The sequence below is a fragment of the Gracilinanus agilis genome, chromosome 4 (assembly GCF_016433145.1).
Source record: "Gracilinanus agilis isolate LMUSP501 chromosome 4, AgileGrace, whole genome shotgun sequence".
NCBI classification, from domain to species: domain Eukaryota; kingdom Metazoa; phylum Chordata; class Mammalia; order Didelphimorphia; family Didelphidae; genus Gracilinanus; species Gracilinanus agilis.
Genome location: NC_058133.1, coordinates 179,376,240 through 179,395,449, shown reverse-complemented (window position 1 = coordinate 179,395,449; position 19,210 = coordinate 179,376,240). Strand labels below are relative to the sequence as shown.

General features: G+C 37.1%; 1 protein-coding gene across 1 annotated transcript in view; it reads left to right on the top strand.

Moving 5' to 3' along the window:
- Positions 1–19,210, top strand: part of SCPEP1 (serine carboxypeptidase 1) — a 41,938-nt gene that overhangs the window by 13,227 nt on the left and 9,501 nt on the right. The window contains exons 6-10 of the mRNA XM_044675071.1: positions 7,873–7,945; positions 9,974–10,011; positions 11,898–12,026; positions 12,144–12,237; positions 14,069–14,182. Coding sequence (XP_044531006.1) covers positions 7,873–7,945; positions 9,974–10,011; positions 11,898–12,026; positions 12,144–12,237; positions 14,069–14,182 — 448 coding nt within the window. The remainder of the gene's footprint in view (positions 1–7,872; positions 7,946–9,973; positions 10,012–11,897; positions 12,027–12,143; positions 12,238–14,068; positions 14,183–19,210) is intronic.

The window sequence follows — 19,210 nt, the reverse complement described above, 5'->3', positions numbered from 1 at the left end:
TAGATAAAAGATGTTATTGCAGAATTGTTATGATTTGAATTTCTCTAACCAGTAATGATTTAAAGCATTTTTTCATATGCCTATGTATGGATTTGATATCTTCATCCAAAAATTGTCTGTTCATAGCTTTTTACCATTTATCAAATGAGGAATGGCTCTTATTCTTATAAATTTGACAAAGTTCTCTATATATTTTAGACATGAGACCTCTGTCCAAGAAACTTGTCTATAAAAATCTTTACCCAACTTCTGCTTTCCTTCTCATCTTGGCTACACTAATTTTATTTGTACATAACCTTTTTAATTTAAAATGATTGAAATGATCGATTTTACATGTCACAATGCTCTCTAGCCTTTTGTTTTTGTTTTTATATGTTGTTTATCCCCTTATACAAGCAGGTATCTTCTCTCCTGAAATAAAGAAAACCCCTAGAGAGATGACAGGGTTCCATTTTTTTCTTTGTATCCCAGTACCTTGGCACATAGTAGGTGCTTATTAAATACTTGTTAGTTGAAAGATTAATCAGTCTAGTTTTTTTAAAACATCTTTTAGAATCAGGCACATGACAAAAAGAAGCCAGAATATTATATTTTTAGTATTATGTTTATATATTCTTTTTATTATGAACTTGACAAACATCAACAAACAAGCATTTCCCTGTCCTAAGGAAAAAAGACAAATAAAATAATAATTACATATATATTTGTCTATATATAATATAACAAAATAATAAAGCTATGACTCTCTACTACCTACAGGTAGTAGGGGTTTTGTTTTGCTTTTAAATATATTTTAAATTTAACATGGTAGGCCCAGCAGTGCCCTTCATGCCTTCATTCCCTTCTGACCTTCCGTCTGCTCTCTTCTTTCTCTTTTTAAGCAATTAATTCATCAACAACTTTTTCTTTCATTTCTTTCTTTTTTTTTTTAGTTTTTCTAGTTTTTTCTTCTTCCCTCAAAAGCCCCTCATTATAAAAAAATAAGTAGAGTCCCACAAAACCAAACTATACATTAGCTGTGGCTGAAAATGCATATCTCATCCCACACCTGTGGAATGTGTCCATCACATCTTGGCTTAAAGGTGGAAGAGAAGCATGCTTTATCATTGGTCTTCTGGAGGCATAATTAGGTAGTGGATCTAGATATTAAGACTTTCTTTACAGTATTATAGTCATAGTATAAATTATTCATTTATTCAGTTTTATTTATTCAATTATCATTTCACAATTTCGTATCAGTTCATAAAAAGTCTTCCAAGGTTTCTCTCAATATTTTATTATTGCCATAGTTTGTCCATGCCTTCTCCAACTGATGGACAACCATTACTTTCCAGTCTGCTACAACAAAAGGACTGCAACTATTTTTTATATGTGGGTCCTTTCTCTCTGTCTTTGACCTCTGGGGAGTAAATTCAAGTAATGATGTCTCTGATCCAATGGTTTTAGTGTCATTTTTTAGTTTAGTTTTCAAATGCTTTCCACAATTGTTGGACTGCTTCCTAGCTGTGTGAAGGGAATCCCCTGGGGTCTTACCTGTATCCCCAGACTGCTAGCTTTATATCACGTGAGTGCACTCCAAACATAGGTCATGGGAGAAGTGATCCAAGTGCAGTGACCCAGAAAGGATCAGGTTAGGATCTGGGGGTAAAGGAGAAGAAATAAAAGAGGGGGTTCCAGGAAGTGCTCTCTCTTTATTCCCTTGGATGTGGCGGTGAAAGGATGGTGGCTGAGATAGATAGCCATGTAAAGAAGCGCCCACATGGCAAGATTAGAATAGGGTTAAATCTCCCTCTTTCTCTATGCTCTCTTTTTCAAGTAAATATTGATAAAATCTATGGAAATTAAGGACTGGAGTTTTAATTTAGCTTTAACACAGTTCCACCAATAGTACCATAATGTACCTATCCTCCTACAGTTTCTCCAGCATTTGTCATTTTCCTTTTTTGGGGGTCAGCTTTGTCAAGTTGATGGGTATGAAATAACCTCAGAGTGGTATAAATGTGCATTTTTCTAATTATTAGTAATTTGAAGATTTTTTTCATGATTGTTGATAGCATGCATTTCTTCTTTTGAAAACTACCTGATCATATTATTTAACCATTTAATTATTAGAACATGAACCTTGAAAATATATTTGAAGCAGTCTCCTATAAAGAGTAACCAAGAGTCTTCATGTAATTTTTTTCAAAAAATCCCTTACTTTCTCTCTTAGTAACAACTCTAAGGCAGAAGGACAAGGACTAGGCAAATGGGGTCAAGTGGCTTGCCCAGAGTCATATAGCTAGGAAGTATCTAAGGTTAGATTTGAACCCAGGTCTTCCAGACTCCAGGCCTGATTCTCTGTCCACTGTGCTGACTTTGTCACGATGTATAACTTGAGGCTTTGCTTCATGTTTCCTGGATCTCTTCCTTGTCCCTTGATTCTGTTCTTTGATCCCTACTCCCATAGAAGCTTTCAATTGTAGCTTTTTTCCCCTCCTGTTTATGCATTTGATTTACTTTTTTTTTTCTTCTGCCCTATGGACTATATAGACTTGCCCCTCTATTGACTGACTGAACCAGAGTGTTTGAGCTGTACTTTCCTGAGGCCGAATTTTCTCTTTTCTCAATCCTTTGCTGTTATACTGGATTCAACCAGTCGAGCTAACCTGCTGAGCTGGCCTGCCCTGGGGAAAATTTTTCACTGTAGCCAGTGGGCTGAGTGTCCAGCCAGGTGATCCCCTCCCCACTTCCTCCCTGCCAGGCCTTGTTATAGCCCCGGACCTTGTGTGGTATGTCAGAGATGAACCCTCGAGGCTGCAGCCTCTGCCTGTCTCACACAGATAGCCGGGTCTTGTTGCAGGTGTCAGTGTTGGGTGGGGGAGGGTGCCTCTCACTGTGCCTACCTTTCAAGTTGTTTTCAGTAGGAGAATCTCATGACTTTTTCTTCTTGATGGTTTTGGATTTCTTTTTTTCTTTGAAACTATGTTATAAATATGTGTTTGGAAGGATTGTCAGAGAGGTTATGGCTTTAGGTGCTCCTAAGCTGCCATCTTGGTGCCATCTTGGCTCCATCCTCCTATGGATATCTTGAATCCTAGACCTATCTCAGAAGTTTGCAGCAAAGATTTTTTTCCTCATTAACTTTCTCTATCCAAACTGTATTCATTTTGTTTGTGCAAAAACTTTCCAATAATACGTAATCAAAACTGATCCTTTTGGAGGCAGGTTGGTGGCTCAATGGATAGAGAGCCAGACTTGGAGATGGGAGGTCCTGGGTTCAAATTTGACAGCAGACACTTCCTAGATGTGTGACTCTAAACAAATCACTTGACCCCAAATGCCTAGCCCTTACTGCTCATCTGCATGGGAATTGATACATAGTATTAATCCTAAGACAGAAGGTAAAGGTTTAAAAAAACTGACCCTTTTATCTCCTTTATAATTCTTTCTGACTCGTGTGTTTATTCAAGAGCTCATCTCCCTATTTTTAAAATTCAGTTTTATTTTTGGTTGTAGATTCTCTCACTCACTCATTGAGAAGGCAAGAAATATAATATCCATTATGTGTAGATAGAATTTACTCCCCAAGACTTGTCTACCCAGCATCCCATTTGCATGGGAATGCTATGTGAACACACAGACGTGTGGGGAGATGGAGGATATAGTTTTGGTGTGACCTCGTCCCACTCTCTGTTTCCTGGAACGGGACTGAGGAGCTGGGCCGAGAGCCAGGTTAGTTAGGTTAGATTAGGCTTTATACTTCTATCTTTTTTTATTTTCTCTACTTCAAGTGATCATTAATCAACTTTATAAAAAATAATACTTGGAGTTATTGATATTAATTTAAATCTTACAATTATAATACAAAGTCATATAAAATGTATTTCTACATTAGCCATATTCCAAAAGGAAGGAAGGGGAAAGGGAGAGGGGAAGAGAGAAAGAAAGAGAGAGGAAGGAAAGAAGGAAGGAAGGAAGGGAGAAGGGAGGGAAGGAGAGAGAAAAAATATACTTCAATTTATACTCAGTTCTTTAATCCCTTCTCCGGAGGTGGATAGCATTTTTCATCAAGAGTCCTTCAGAACTGTCTTAGATTGTTATATTGATCAGAGTAGCCAAGTCTTTCACAGTTGGTCATTGTTAAAATATTGCTGTTACTGTGTAAATTGTTCTCCTGGATTTTGCTCACTTTGTATTATTAGTTCATGTATATCTTCCAACCATCTGCTTGTCATTTCTTAGAGCACAAAAGTATTCCATCACAATTACATACTATAATATATTCAGACATTCCCCAACTAATTGGTATCCCTCTTCTCTCTATTCATAGTCGTTAAAGGCATGTTTTTCCTTATTCCTGATTTGTTTAGTATATGACTTCTTATATGTAAATTACTTATTCATCTAGGAATTCTGGTAATAGATAGTAGGAGATATTGATTTAAGCTGATTTCTTTAGAACTGCTTTCTAGCTTTTCTAGAGGTTTTTGCCAAATAGTCCTTATCTCAGTAGTTGGAGTTCTTTGATTTATTGACACTATACCACTATCTGCATTTCCTAGTTTCTGACTCTGATGCACCTAAACAGTTCTACAAATCAACTTTTCTATCTTTTAGCTGGATCCAAATAGTTTTGATTTTTACTGCTTTGTACTCCCATTGGAGATATAGAGTACTGTTAGGCTCCCTTTCCCCACTTTTTTTTTTTTCCTGTTACTTCCCTCAAAGTTCTTGGTCTTTTGTTTCTCAGATGAATTTTATGACTATTTTTTCTAGTTTAATAAAGTAAACCTTTAGTAATTTGATTGTATGCCATTGAATCCATGAACTGATTTAGGTAATATTTTCATTTTTGTGTTGGCATTACCCAACCAAGAACAGTTAACAGCCCTCTAGTTATTTAGGTTTCTCTTTATCTCTGTAAACAGTGTTTTGTAGTTGTATTTATAGAATTCCTATGGGTGTCTTGGTAGTTGGATTCCCTAATGTCTTATATAGTCAGTAGTTATTTTGAATGGGATTTCCTTCTGCCTTTCCTGTTTGCATTTTGTTGGTAGAGCTAAAATTTTGTTAACATACACTTCTGAACCTTTGGGAAACCCATTCAACTTTGGAGTATTCTCAGAAGCTTCAGCACTTACTTAGAAGTTGCTGTTTGCAAATACAATCTCCCACAAGAGACTGTTCCATGATGCATGATCAACTATCTGCTCTGAACTTGAAGTCTCATACCAGACCTTACTAGAGACTTAATTCATCTTTCTCATATGCTTATAATATGTAAGGATGTGCCTGATCAGACTCATTTTTGTGTGATGAAGCACACAAAAGTAGCTCTTGCTATCTCTAAGAAAATAATAAAAGCTAACACTAACATAGTACTTTAAGGTTAACAACAAGCTTTATAGACACCATAACAACCCTGTTATGTGCTCTTATTTTATATTAGGTGATCTTATTTTCTGTTTTACAGATGAGGAGACTGAGGCTGAGAGGGATTAAAAGATTTCCCCAAAGTCACAGAGCTAGTAAATACCTAAAACAAGATTCAAACCCTCATCTCTCTAACTCCCAAGTTCAGCACTCTAGCCTCTGTTTTGAACTATATCTCTATCTCTACTGCTGGTATCAAGGATTCATTGATGTGGATAGCTTCATCTATCAAGACAGTTTTTATAACTCTATGGCCAGAAAATCATCCTGCAGATAAACTTCATGCTGAACCTTTCCGCTCTTCATGAGACTAGTTCTCAGGTGATATACATGGTACATTACTGGCCTCATTCTGGTAGATTTTACATAGCCTTTGCTTGCATATCATTGTCTCCTTGCCACAATGAAGCATCAGAAGAGGATCTTGGGGCAGCTGGGTGACAGTGGATTGAGAGCCAGGGCCAGAGATAAGAGGTCCTGGGTTCAAATCTGGCCTCAAACACTTCTTCGCTGTGTGACCCTGGGCAAGTCACTTAACCCCCATTGCCTATTCCTTATCACTCTTCTGCCTTGTAACCAATACACAGTATTGATTCTAAGATGGAACGTAAGGGTTTAAAAAAAAAGAAAGAGGATCTCAAGAGAAGTTCTCTGCCTTCTTATTTCTATAATAGTGTTAACAATAGTTAATATTTACATGGCACCTCACATTTTTAAATTATTATTACAAATGTTTACAAATACAAACAAAATAAGCATTTCCATATATAAAGAAAAAGAAGATATTATGCAAATAAAATCACAGGTCTCCTATATGTTTAACTTTACTTTTCTTCATATTACTTAATAGATCCTGTCCACTAGCGTCCCAACCCTTCCCTACCCTCCCTGCATCACAGAGGATATTGTCATGGAGACCAACATGTTCATATAAATTAAGTCTTTCAGTTTCATCTTTTTATTCACATTCTGGAGGGTAGCTTTCTTAGTTTATTTTCCTAGTATTAGTTCTATGGCTGTATATGTTTTCTTGGTTCTACTCATTCCACTGTTCATTATCTCGTATTTCCAGGTTTTTAAAAAATCAATTTATTCATTGTTTCTTTTGGTGCAGAAGCATTCCATCATAATCGTATACCACAATTTGTTTAGCCATTCCTCAAATGATGGACATCCCCTCAGTTTCTAATTTTTTGCCACCACAAAGAGAACTGCTATAAGTATTTGGTTTCCCAAGGAGATTAGAGAAAGAGGAAAAGAACCCATAAGTTCCAAAATATTTATAACACTTTATGTTTTATATATATTGTATATTATAAATCATATGCATGTATATATCTTTTAATTTCTGTAATAACTCTCAAGGTAGAGAGCATAGATGTTGCTGTACAGATGAGGTAACTGAGGTGCAAAGATATTAAGCAAAGTCACTTAACCCTTAAGTTATAGTATCAGGATTCACCCTCAGTTTCTTTTATATATCTATATCTATATCTATATCTATGTCTATATAATATTTTATCTTTTCCCAGTTACATGTTTGTTTTTTTTAAAACCCTTACCTTCTGTTTTAAAATCAATATTAAGTATCAATTCTGATGCAGAAGAGCAATAAAGGCTATACTGTTGGGGTTAAGTTACTTGCTCAGGGTCATACAACTAAGAAATGTCTGTGACTAGATTTGAACCTAGGACCTCTCTTCTCCAGATATGGCTCTCTGTCCATTGAGCTACCTAGCTGCCACTTAATTACACGTGAAAACAATTTTGAATGTTCATTTTCTAAAATTTGGAGTTGCAAATTCTCTCCCTCTGTCCACTACCTGCTCTCTGAGATGGTGAGCAATTTGATATAGGTTATAGAAGTCACCTGCAGCTTTTCTGATCTGCAATTCAGTCACTGCATCATAGCTGACTGAGTATCCATCAAATCTATCAATAGGCATGTATTAAAGGACCTACATACAAAACACTGTCCTAGGTGCTGGGGATGCAGGTACAAAAAAGATACACTGTCTATTCTCAAGGATATTCAATTGGAGATGGCATTTAAATGTATGAAAAATAAATACATTGTCATTAAACATAAGGTAGTTAGAGAAGTGGGGTATGGTGTGGGGTGTCAGGAAATGCTTATTATAGAATATGGTGCTTGGATTGTGTGTGGAAGGAAGAGAGATTCTTTTCCCAGGTGAGAAAGGAATGAATTCTAGACATGAAGAACAACCAAGGCAATGGTACTGGTGAAAGGGATTGGGTGAAGACTTCCTTCTAACTTCTTACCAATGAAGGGATATAAAAAAGGACTTGAAAATTTCCTTTTTGAGTAGGAGAAAGATCATAGGGCCATAGATTTAGAACTGGAAGAGACCTTATAAAGTCATCCAAAACATCTTGGCTCAGACCATCGTCAGCCAAGATCTGAACTCTGATGCATTTATTCTTTTCTTCTCACAGGCTATCCAAAATGGGCATATAAAATGCAAATTCTCTGGCGTTGCTCTGGGTGATTCCTGGATTTCTCCTATAGGTAAGGTTTCTTTCCCATTTCCCATCTCATAAACCTTTAGTTGTGCTTTAGGCCCATGGCTAGCATGATATCTGCAGCTCCTTGGAGAGAACAGCAGGACCCATTGTCCTCTTCCTCCAATATTAAAAAGAGTCCCAGAGATTCATAGGATGCATTGGAATGGAAATTCCCATTTGTTGTAGAAATTGCTGGATAGAGGCATATCACCACATATAGTCTTTTTTTTTGGCCCTCCCAATTTCATTAGTTTCCTTCCCCCAGCCACAGAGAAATTAGCTGATTTTATATTTGATTTGAATACTAAAGATTCTTGGGTATGGTTTCTGGAGTCTGAAGCAGAAAGAGGCTGAATTAGTGTTCTATATAACCTTCCTGTAGGTAAGGCTGTCAGGAAGAAAATATAGTGGCTCCATTTATAAGATAGCTTAATGGTTTCATATAGAAGCATGTCTATGTTCTGTACTTCTCTGATAATGGTTCATTCTTGCCCTTGTTCTTGCCATTTCTGATAGAATATGAAATAATTTCATGAAATGAAATGAGATGAAAATTCATGAAATGAATTGTGAATCAACTCTAAGAGCTATTGCTTTTCATTTTTCATTCTGATTTTTGCCTCTTAGAGGATGATTAAGCATCTTTAGCCTTAAAGAATGCCTAGGACATGAGGAGTTTCCTGCTTGATTGTAGAACCTTTGAGTAAGATGGAATTCAGAACCTGTTTGGTCCATTTTGCAACCCAGGGCAAGGCAAGACTCTCCTCTACACCAATAAACATTTCCAGTGATAGGGAATTTACTCTTGTAAGAATCTTTGAAGAAGTAAATTCTTCAAGTTCTTGAAGAATTTACTCTTCCTCCTTGACCTCTCAATTATAGAAAATTCAGCTAATTTTGAACCAAAATAGTCCCCCTTTAAGCTTCTATCTGTTTTTCTTCATTTTGTCTTCTAGTTCCACATTGGGGGATTAGATTAGAATCTAATTGGGTGAGGAGGGCAACTAGGCAGCCTGGGATTGGTGTAGCCAGTGGATTGAGAGTCAAGCCTAGTGATGGGAGGTTCTGGTCTCAAATCTGGCCTCAGACACTTCCTAGCTGTGTGACCTTGGGCAAGCCACTTAACCCCCATTGCCTAGATCTTACCACTCTTGGAATCGATACACAGTATTGATTCTAAGACAGAAGGTAATGATTTTTTAAGAAAGAATCTGATTATGGGGTCTAGGATGTCTCTAACTCCACTTTCCCAGGACTATTCTTCAAACATTTAAAGATAACAATCACATATTTTCCTTTTTCTGCCCCTTTACCTTCCTTATTTCTCTCCTAGTCAACAAACTTGTTCCTAAATTTTAGCAGGTCCTCAAATAGCATGGTTTTCCGCTTCTTGTCTAAAAGCTGGTACCTAGAATTGAATGCAGTATTTCAGATAAGCACAGTAGAGCAGGAAGTTTCCCCAGGCATTGCCTTTTCAGGTTCTTGGCAGGTTCATTCATGCCTCCTGTTGATATAATGATAAAAAACAACAACACACAAACCCCAACACTTGGCATAGCCAATGCCAATGAATTTGTTGGGTGTGTTAGACCTAATTTTGACCTTTCTTCATTAGCTCCTTCTCTGAAACAGTAGCCTTAGCACATGGGGAACAAACAGGATATAGGCCAAGAATGTGGGGATGGGCAAAAATTTTAAACAACCAGAAAACTGGCAAGAGGGCAGAGAAGCCACAACCCACCTGTCAAAATACCTTTGGCCTAATTATTTATGATGATGTTTATTAAATGTGCAATTAAGTCCTGCTACTCAGCTTAGGAACATGCACCCCACCCCTTTCCTATCTCCTAACCATAGAGAAATCTATGAGCATCACAAAAAGTATGATGTTGATTTAAATTAGGGATACAAGGAGTTATGAAATAAGCATTCCAAAATTAGAAATATAAGTTAGGTTTTGCTTTTTCTCTTTTGAAAATGAAGCTGTAAAAAGTTTGCTTTATTCATTCTGAATGAACGTGGTTCTCTTTAGATTCTGTGCTTTCCTGGGGACCTTATCTATATAGCATGGTAAGTGTTACTTCCTTTATTCCCTTCATTTTATATCTGTCAACTGAATTCTTTCAAATGAAAATATTAAGGTTTCGAATTATGTTCATTTTGAATAGCCAATTCTTTTATAAACCCAGCAACTAGTTTATTTAATCAACCATAGGCACTAAAAGTAATTAGTGCTTCCCCCCCCTAAAATGAATAATCAATTTAAAGAACATATGAGTAAGTAAATGAGATTTATGATTTTTCCAAACACAAGAACTGCCCTTCTTATTTTAACAGTTCCTTGATTGAAGGCAGTTGTCATCAGTTAAATGTGACTATTTTGTGCTGGAATTCTTCCCTTACAATATTTTTTTTAATGGATACTCTTCTTTTTTTAAATTCTATTTAGATCTGGGTAGAGACCCCTCTCATTTCCCCTTCCTCCTTCACCAAAACCTATCTAGTAATGAAGAAGAAATGGTTAAGCAAAAACAACCAACACACTGATGTGCAATCTTTTGTTCTCCATATCCTACCTCTTCAAAGGAGAAGGGAGCAAATTATAAGATCAGTCAGGAGGGCCCAAGAATTGCTCATTATAATTATTTGCAGCTCCATTTCCTTTTAGTGTTTGTTTTATTTAAATCATTTTAGTCACTATATATGTTATTTTGGTTCTTCTACCTTCACTCTGTCAGTTCATCAAAGTGTGTCCATGTTTCCCTGAATTCTTGAATTTAATCACTTCTCATGGCATGATAATATTCTGTTACTTTTATATGCCACAATTCATTCAGTTATTGTCCAATCAGCAGGAAATCACTTTGTGTCCAATTCTTTGCTACCATAGAAAAATGCTATTATAAATATTTTGGTATATTTGGTACTTTTATTTGTATTCTCAGTGCTTAGCACAGGGCCTAGAATGGAGCAGATAATAAATTATTTGTTGAGTGACTGACTGTCCTTGAACTATGATAGTGAGATCAAAGGATATGAACAATTTAGTAGCTTTTACATAATACCAAATTGTTTTTTGAAATGGTTGGACCAATTTGTAACTACCAATGGTACTTGCCTTCCCATAGACCAGGGGTCGGCAACCTTTTTGGCCGTGAAAGCCATAAATGCCACATTTTTTAAAATGTAATTTCATGAGAGCCGAACAGTGCTCACAGTGCGCTCCTGTAACAGTGCCTGAAAAAAAATTGACTTTAAGGCTCCTGCAGAAAGAGCCATACGTTGCAGACCACTGCCATAGACTCTCCAATATTTGCCTATTTGCTTTTTGAGGGCATCATATTGCCAATTTTTGCATGTGGTATTAAACCACAGAATTGTTTTAAATTGGGGTCAGCTACTACTACATGGATCAGTGGATGGAGAGCCAGGTCTAGAAATGCGAGGTACTAGGTTGAAATCTGGCCTCAGATACTTCCTAGCTTTGTGACCCTGGGCAAGTCACTTAACCCCTATTACTGCTCTTCTGCCTTGGAACCAATACATAGTATTGATTTTAAGATGGAAAGTAAGGGTTTAAAAAAATTGATTTAAATTACATTTCTTTTATGAGTAGATCAGAGCATTTTTTTCTATCATCATTTCACTTACCTTTATTTATATCCTTTGGACCACTTATCTACTGGGAATGTCTCGCCTTTATTGTTTCATCAGTTTCTTTTAAATCTTCGAAGTCATTCCCTCTCTAAATCTATCAATCTATAGATATTCTTTCCATGATGTCAATAAAGTCTTTTTGTTAAATGTTAAAAAATATCTTTACTTTTCCCTCAAAATTTCAGATACTTGCTTGATGTTTGTTAATCACATTTTTATAGGATCCTTGTCCCCAGGACATAACCAAGGTTAGGTTTTCAAATTAACAGTATTCTTTCTCCTTCCTACTTAAATTCTAGTCTCTTCTGGATGACAAAAGTCTATCAGAGGTGTCAAAAGTTGCAGAGAAAATTATAGAAGCTATGAATATGGGACTCTATGATTGGGCTACCGAGCTGTGGGGAAAAGCAGAAATGCTTGTGGAGCAGGTGAGAAGAGAAATCTATATAGGGATAAAATCAGCTATCAGATTCATGGACTCAGGACCTAAAACAAAAATTGTGTACAAGCAAGTAAGAACAACAAGACTTTTCATTTATTTTCAGGATACAGATGGAGTGAACTTTTACAACATTTTAACTAAAAGTCCTCCTGAGTCAACAGTGAAGGCTAGCCTAGAATTCACACAGCGTCATCTAGGTAAGTTGAGCCTGATGGCCTTAAGCCATATATACACCAGGAAAAGTATCCAGGAGGAAATTCAAGAGAATGGCCTGGGAAGGTAAAGGTAGGATTCTCCTGATTTAGTAAACTAGACATTTTTCTGCCTAAGTATATCTGAACCTGGCTGTGATACCTGTGGCTCATAGCGAGCCTTTCTGTGTGATTGGCTACTGATTATGACCCATAACTGAAATCAAAAAGAACTAAGGAAGAGTACTAATACTGCTAGGTCCCTCCCTTTTTCCTCTCTTAGAAAATTCAATCATTGATAAGGTCAGGTATATAATGATGCCTCATTTTTTTCATTATAGTAAACATGAGATTATTGTAAAAAACAAAAAAAAAGTACCCAGGAGCTGTTTTTACTTTTCTTTCTGTCCCAGCTCATAGTATAGTATCTGGCATACAGTAAATGCTTAATAAATGTCTGTTGGTTGACTGACTGACTGATAGCTTAGTCTTGTAAGGGGAAATAGACTTTTAAAAATTCCTCTGTGTTAAACCCATTATTATTTGCACTTTCTCTAGCTTATCTGTACACAGTTTCTAAGCTGAAAGTCCCTTTTACCTGACTTCCTCTTTTTTGCAAATTATTGGCTTTGTAGAGAATCCATTTTGGTTATTATCTCTCATTTTGTATCCCCTATGATTAATACAATGCCTTGTATGGAGCAAGTCATTCATAAATATCCTTTGACTTGACTTCTGGCCTAGTAGTGTCACCTCCCCTGCCGCAGGCAAGTCTGCATTTATAAGTGACTAGTTGGGAGCTCCCAAGCCCAGGATTTAGCTGTAGAATCTGATCTCTCACAGCTTTCATTGCATTTCATTCCATACTGGTCTAGAGTGTGTATGGGTGCACGGATCACTGGCACCACAGCCTTACGTGATGCTCAGTGTCTGACTTCACAACTTCTTTCCCCAGACAAGTTCTAAGTGTCCCCCCCGGAGCTCCCAAGCTCTGCATAGACACTCACTTATACTTTTGCCAGAGCATCCCTCCTACTGACTCGGATCTCGTGGGGATACGTACACAGGAGGAACCTTCTCACCACAACTGCTGAGATTCTTTCTGCCCTACTGCGTTCATAGATCCCCAAGATTCCAAGGTTACTTTCTAACGTTTCTAAATCTCCCCAGGCTCTCCTCTCTTCCCTCAGCCACTTCCCCCAAACATCTCTCCACAGGGGCAGCTACTTCTCTTTTCTCCTCTCAGCCCCACACTTTCCCCATTTTTAACCTTGGTTGTCTTAGAGTTTGAAAGCAAAGGAATGGAGATCACCTTTCAAAAGTAACAAACCGAGGGCAGCCAGGGGGGTTCCTTTGATTGAGAGCTAGGTGCAGAGACTCAAAACCTGGGTCCAAATCAGAACTCGGATACTTTCTAGCTGTGTGATCCTGAATAAGTCCCTGAATCCCAATTGCCTAGCTCTTACTGCTCTTTTGCCTTGAAAGCAATATTGATTCTAAAGTGAAAAGTAAGGATTAAAAAAAATTAATAAAAAAGCAATAAACCATCTCCACTTTCAACTTGTCCCTGAATTATATTTCTTTAGAGGACAGCCAAGATTATTCTTTCCCGTCTTCCAACTAAAACACTCCCTTTAAAAGCAGGAGTCCTCCCAGCCAGACTCTAATCCTACCACATTGGTGTCACTGAAGCTAGGAGACTTTATATTGATGTTGGTAACTTGATCTTCAAAGTAATTCCAGCTCGGAGTCTGAAAATGAGGCTGTCATGCAATCTTTTTTTCCTTTTGGATCTATTTTCAGCCTGATAACTCAATGCAGACTGGTTTTGTTTCAGCTGACCTTTATCACCGCCACGTGAGAAAACTACACCAGGATAAGTTAAGTGCACTTATGAATGGACCCATCAGAAAGAAGCTCAAAATCATTCCAGATTTCGTCACCTGGGGAGGTACTAATTAATATTATTAGGTTCTATTTGTAAGAGGATTTTGGAGAAGAAAACTCACATTTATGTTTGTAAACTTTAAGGTTTGTAGTATATTTTTCTTCCATATTTTATCCATGCCTATTATTTAAAGCCTGATAGCTTACCCCCCAGTTTTATAATCAAGCAAAGGTAAGCTGAACAGGCTGACAGAGTTACCAAGCCTGACAATGTATGTGACATTCCCACAACGTAGGTTCCTACCTCTACTGGGAAAAGAGATGTATATGTTCTTTCTTCTCCAAAACCAAGATTAATTATTTCTGCTTGAGTTCAGCAGGTGTTTAAATCTTTTTTTTTTAATTTTTTAATTGATTGCATATGTTGTTATTGAGGCCCTGCTTTCTTCACTTCCTATTAGTCTTCCCACATGTCTCTGAATCCCTCATATTTGTTATTTCTTATTTATGGCACAATAATATTCCATTACGTTCATATAACACAATTCATTTGGTCATCTTCCAACTTGTGAGCATCCACTTTGTTTCCAGAATAATTGCTAACATGAAGGATGCTACAGTGGATAATTTTTTTTTTTAATTTTTTTTTTTTTATAAAGTCAGTTACAACTTTATTTTTTTTTTTAACCTTTAACTTCTGTGTATTGGCTCCTTGGTGGAAGAGTGGTAAGGCTGGGCAATTGGGGTCAAGTGACTTGCCCAGGGTCACACAGCTGGGAAGTGTCTGAGGCCGGATTTGAACCTAGGACCTCCCATCTCTAGGCCTGGCTCTCATTCCACTGAGCTACCCAGCTGCCCCCTACAGTGGATAATTTTTTCTATCATACCTTTCTATAATTGCCCTCCTTCAAGTATATACCATATTCAAATCTGACCTCAGTCATTTCCTAGCTCTGTGACCCTGGGCAAGTCACTTAAACCAAGTTGCCTAGTCCTTACTGCTATTCTGCCTTGGAACCAGTATCAATTCTAAGACAAAAGGTAAGGTTTTATTTTATTTTATTTTTTAGAAAAAATTTCCATGGTTACACGATTCATGTTTTTATTTTCCCCTTCATAGCCCTCCCCCCCCCATAGCCAATGTACATTTCCATTGGTTTTAACATGTGTCATCAATCAAGGCTTATTTACATATTATTGGGGTTGTAGTTTCGAGTGTACATCCCCAACCATGTCCACATCAACCCATGTGTTCAAGCAGTTGCTTTTCTTCTGTGTTTCCACTCCTGTAGTTCTTCCTCTGAATGTGGGTAGCGTTCTTTTCCATAAATCCCTCAGAGCTGTCCTGGATCATTGTATTGCTGCTAGTACAGACGTCCATTACATTCAATTTTACCACAGTGTATCAGTCTCTGTGTACAATGTTCTTCTGGCTCTGCTCCTTTCACTCTGCATCAATTCCTGGAGGTCATTTATTATTCTTTTGAGCACAATGGTATTCCATCACCAGCACATAACACAATTTGTTCAGCCATTTCCCAATTGAAGGACATACCCTCCTTTTCCAGTATTTTACCACCACAAAAAGCGCAGCTATAAATATTTTCGTACAAGTCTGTTTATCTGTGATCTCTTTCCCAACAATGGTATGGCTGGATCAAAGGGCAGGCATTCTTTTATAGTCCTTTGAGCGTAGTTCCAAATTGCCATCCAGAATGGTTGGATCATTTCACAACTCCACCAGCATTGCATTAATGTCCCAATTTTGCCACATCCCCTCCAACATTCATTACTCTCCCCTTCTTTCATTTTAGCCAATTTACTAGGTGTGAGGTGATACCTCAGAGTTGTTTTGATTTGCATTTCTCTAATTATTAGAGATTGTTAAAAATAATATTGATATAGATGGATATATTCAAAAGTATTAATAGTTCATTTATCTATTTATTTATTTGTTTGTTTGTTTTTTTAACCCTTAACTTCTGTGTATTGGCTTTTAGGTGGAAGAGTGGTAAGGGTGGGCAAGGGGGGGGTCAAGTGACTTGCCCAAGGTCATTTGATTGGGAAGTGTCTGAGGCCAGATTTGAACCTAGAACCTCCCGTCTCTAGGTCTGGCTCTCAATCCACTGAGCTACCCAGCTGCCCCCTTAATAGTTTATTTAAAGGCATATTGGTAATTAAGAAGGCCACGTGCCTGCTAAGGTCTAATTCAAATGCCCTGCCATTACCTCTGCCCGCCTGGCTTATTCCACAGGAAAGAGAGCATCTTCCAATCACATCCAGAGTCTTATACCTCTGTCTACATAATTACACTTCCTACGTAAGAGGAGTCATGGGAAATGTAGTTCTCATGTCCCCTAAGCGTCCACAGGAAGTTTATATCATGGATCTTGATATTTAAGACCAAGGACCCCAAATTTCCACTAACACAAGATTTAGAACACTTTCTCATGTGCTTATCGATAATATCTGAAAATTGCCTATTCATGTCCCTTGCCCATTTATCAATGGGGTATGGCTTGATTTTTTTTATACAATTGATTTAGCTCCCTGTATATTTGAGTAATTAGACCTCTGTCAGAGTTTTTTGCTATAAAGATTTTTTCCCAGTTTATTTTCCTTCTGATTTTGGTTGCATTGTTTTTGTTTGTATAGAAAACTTTTTAATATAATCAAAATTATTTATTTTAAATTTTGTAATTTTTTTCTAACTCTTGCTTGGTTTTAAAATTTTCCCTTTCCCATAGATCTGACAAGTATACTATTATATGTTCACTTAATTTATTTATAGTTTCAGAAGGTAAGGGTTTTTAAAAAACGAGTATGTGCCTGTACTGGGAACTCTGAGGCAAAGGGTGGGAACAATTTCATCATTTTTTTTTTTTTTGCATAATTACAAAAATCTCCTAAAAGTGGTTGGACCAGTTTGTTGTTGCACCAACAGTATATCAGTATGCCTCTTTTAAAACTCCTCCAACAAGGAATATATCATTTATTGCCTTTACTAGTTTATTGAGTATAAGGTAAAATCTCAGTTTGTTTTAATGTGCATTTCTCTTTTTAGTATCTTGGAGAATTTTTTCCCTCATAATTGTTGATCATTTGCATTTCTTATGTACATTCTTTATTCAAATCTTTTGATCATTTATTTATTAGGTCTTGATATCTTTTGTGTCAAATCCCAACATCTTAGATGAGAGACTTTGATGATCAATATTTGATAAAAAGAGGCAAAGAGGGAGCAGCTGGGTAGCTCAGTGGATTAAGAGCCAAGCCTAGAGACGGGAGGTCCTAGGTTCAAATCTGACCTCAGACACTTCCCAGTGTGTGACCCTGAAGAAGTCACTTGACCCCCATTGCCTAGCTCTTACCATTCTTCTGCCTTGGAGCCAATACATAGTATTGACTCCAAGATGGAAGGTAAGGGTTAAAAAAAAGCAAGGATTTGGAATGGTTTTTTCCCTACTCAACATCTTCCCTTCTTTTACTTAACATAGTACTTGGCACATAGTGGGCACTTGATAAATGATTGTTGACTTCTTATCCTAGATATGTTGATTTTGTTTATGCAAAAGTATTTTAATTTTATGCAAGCAAAATGGTCTATTTTATCTCTTATGACTTCTTTCTTTTTTTCCTTGACCTATTGATTTGAAAGATTTTTCCTTCTACCTTCCTCCTTTTTTTCATGATGTAATATTTCCTATTGAGGTCAAATGACTATCTGAGCTGATTATGATATGTAGTGTAAAATACTGGTTTAAATGTAATTTTTCTGCTAAATCATTTTCAGGTTTTGTCAACACTTCCTATTAGAGTCTTTTACCCAGGCATTTATGTTCTTGGGCTCATTAAACACTAGTCTGTTCTTTATTCATCATTGTCATCTCTTCCTCCTCCTCTTCTCCTTCTCATCTTCTTCTTTCTCCTCCTCCTCCTCTTCCTCTTTCTCTTCTCCATCTTCACCTTCTCCTCTTTCTTCTTTCTCCTTTCTTCCTAGCACCTTTGTGTTGTAACACCTTAGGTTGTACAACTATCTCCTTGTAAATTCTTAAATAGGACTGATAATAATGATGGTGTACATACATATAGTGCTTTGTTTAAAACAAAAAACTTTTTAAAAGTGCTTTCCTAAAAAAAAAAAAAAAAAAGTGCTTTCCTCTATCAGCTCATTTATTATTCCCTCAAATCTGTGAGGAATTATCCATATTCTACAGATAACATTATCTAGGCCCAGAGGATATAAAAGACTTGCCCAAAGTCACATAGCTAGTGCAAAACCTGGACTAAAATTCAGGTCTTCTCAATCTCAGTCCAAGGCTCTTTCTTTTGGGCTACTTTGGCTCTGGAGAGCATCATTGCCCCTTTGGTACCTCTTTGTTAAGGAGAAGCTATGAATTGGCTTAACTTGTTAAGATTTTCTAGTGGAAGCTAACAGAAAATGATTTATAGAGACCTAGAAAAATCTGGCTTCTGAGCCTCTGTCACACTTTGCAATATTGGACAAACTACTTCCCTAAAGTCTAGTTTCTCTGTATAATAAGAGAGAATGAAATGTACCAGGCATTTGGATGAATCATACCAATAGTTCTTCCCTCCATCCTTGGTTATTACAGAGTTTAGGATGTTTTAATACCAAGACTAGAAACCATGTCCTGAAAACTTAATTCTTTCATTCTAGAACTCTTATCCTGAGGCTCAGAAGGTGAAGTCTTCCACTCCTCATTATTTTGACCTGGTCTCAGGCCTGGTCTACTCCCCTACCACTTCCTTCTTCTACCTACCACCACACTCCTTCCAGTTCTACAACCATAATGAAATCAGTATTACCATTACTCCTGGGAAAAGTGTACTCATAAAGTGTACTCATATACTCCCATATGTCTGTACTCACCAACTTAGTAACTTTCTGAACCAAAATACTCCTCTTCAGCCACCATTCCCTTCTATGTGCTATCTCCTCCATTAGAATGTCAACTTCTTGAGGACAAGGATTTTCTTCCTTCCTTCCTTCCTTCCTTCCTTCCTTCCTTCCTTCCTTCCTTCCTTCCTTCCTTCCTTCCTTCCTTCCTTCCTTCCTTCCTTCCTTCCT